We start from the raw sequence: 2,334 nt of genomic DNA, 5'->3' as shown, positions 1-2,334 counted from the left end.
TCAACAAATTTGCATTGGGTGATTCATCAATTTCATGACACTTTCTTTCACATCCTGATTTCTCAGGCTGTATATCAAAGGATTCAACATGGGAATGATGACTGTATAAAATACAGAACCCACTTTGACTATAAGCCATGAGTTCTTAGAGTTAGGTACACAATAAAGACAGAGTACGGTCCCATGGAAAATGGTGATGGCAGTCAGGTGGGAGACACAGGTGGAGAAAGCTTTCTGGCGCCCCCCAGCAGAAGGCATTCTCAGGATAGTGACAAAGATGAGGATATAGGTAGTGAGGATGATTCCCAGGCTGCTCACCTCACCAAATATAGCAATGACAAAACCAAAAACTTGGAAGGTGTATGGATCCGAGCAAGAGACAGAGATGATAACAGAGAGCTCACAGAAAAAATTGTTGAGGATGTTAGAGCCACAGAATGATAATACCAAGGGGAAATAGGTAAGTGTGAGGGAACAGACTGCTGCCCACGTGTAGGGCGCCGCCACTAAGGATGCACAGAGCTTTGGAGACATGACCACTGTGTAGAGCAAAGGGTTACAAACAGCCACAAACCGGTCATAGGACATCACAGCCAACATGAAGGTTTCTGCCACCACAAATAGACAGGCAAATGAGAACTGCATGATGCAGCCCGTGAAGGAGATGGTCCTGTCTTCCACAACCAAGTTCTCCAGCAGTTTGGGTGTCACTGTGCTGGAATAACAAAAGTCAACAAAGGACAGGTGGCTGAGGAAAAAGTACATGGGTGTATGGAGTTTGGGGTTGACCCTGATGATTATGATCATGCCCAGATTCCCCAGCACAGTGACTGTGTAGACTATCAGGAACACCAGGAACAGAGGCACCTGGAGGACAGGATATTCAGAAAAGCCCAATAGGGTAAAGGTGGCTCCAGAACTCTGATTTCCTTCTGCTATCAACATGATTCCTTTTGGAGAAAATCTGAAATAATGATAATAAAAACAAGAATTATCTTATATATTTTCATAGTACCCTATGCCAGACATTATACCATACCTTAAACTATATTGATTAAAATTTATTAATTTACATATTAAAATTATATATTAAATCATATTAATTTAAATAATCAAGCAACAAGATAAATTTTAGAAACTTGTAGATCCTTATTTTAGAATATGCAAGCTGAGGCATATATAAGTTAGGAAAATTATTGGGGGTTAGACCTGCTCTTAGCAATAGGCTGAGTATTGAAGTTGATCATGAGTGACAAAAGTTGGAGGATAGCATACTGCCACTTATCTACTGGGGTTGTGTTTAGATTTCCCAGATAGTAATATGTACTCTGCATATACAACATTTTTTCCTCTACATACCTATACATTACAAAGTTTTGTAAATTAGGCACAATGAGGTTAACAATAAATAACTAATAATAAAATAGAAGACTTAAAATAGCATGTTAACATCACTATTTTGTACTTTAGGGACATTGGTAAGTAAACTAAGGGTCACTTTAACACAGACACTCTGATACAGCTGATCTGATGAAGGAGATAGTTTAAATGACCAAGGGGCAGGTGGTGTAGACAGACTGGGGAAGCTGGATAAATGGATGCTTCACATTCATAGTGGGAAGGATGGTGTGAGATTCCATCACGCTTCTCACAGTGATGCATAATCTAAAACTTAGAAATTATTAACCTCTAGAAATTCCCACTTAATATTTTCCAACCACAGTTGACCACAGATAACTCTGAAAATACAAGAAGTGGAACCGTGGAGAAGGGCGGACCACTGTAGTTTCCTTTGCAACCAATAGAAAATAATTCTTCAGTGTTCTGGAAGATATTTTCAGGTTCCATTATTCTGAAGTTCTCTGCTTTTTAATGCAGAAGAAGGGAGGGGGGAGGATGAGTGGAGGGAGGATAATTGGTTCTCCTTCATGCTTCTTCTTCTCTCTTTACCCATATTCTTGGGCTATATTTGGGTTATAAGTTTCATTGAAAGCTGTAAATTTGTTTCATGGTAGAGCTGAGCACATTGGATACTTTGTCTTCCATTCTTGAGATACGTTGCTAAGAAGAATATGTTCCAGCTCCATTTTTGTAAACACGAAAGAGGTAAAGTCTCCATCTTTCTTTAAAGCTGCATAATATTTCCCCATATACATATATGTAGGAGATAAACATCCCTTGCTCAGACATGGCAGTTCGCTTCAATGTGCTCTCCCAGGAGATTGATTCTGAGAAACATTTCTTTGAAGATTGAGCTTCTGTACCTGCCTATAGATATGCAGAAATATGCAGAAAGGTCTTTCTAAAAGAAATTGTGGAGAATCAGCCGGGGTC

General features: G+C 39.4%; 1 protein-coding gene across 1 annotated transcript; it reads right to left on the bottom strand.

Moving 5' to 3' along the window:
• Positions 1 to 945, bottom strand: LOC100963382 (olfactory receptor 5D13-like). The gene has a single exon (XM_003802433.1). It carries the CDS (start codon positions 943 to 945, stop codon positions 1 to 3), a length of 945 nt encoding a protein of 314 aa, XP_003802481.1.
• Positions 946 to 2,334: the final 1,389 nt, after the last annotated feature.

This window comes from Otolemur garnettii, unplaced genomic scaffold, assembly GCF_000181295.1.
Source record: "Otolemur garnettii isolate 467f Iridium unplaced genomic scaffold, OtoGar3 scaffold00247, whole genome shotgun sequence".
In the NCBI taxonomy this organism is placed as follows: Eukaryota; Metazoa; Chordata; class Mammalia; order Primates; family Galagidae; genus Otolemur; species Otolemur garnettii.
This window is presented reverse-complemented; position numbering and strand designations above follow the sequence as displayed.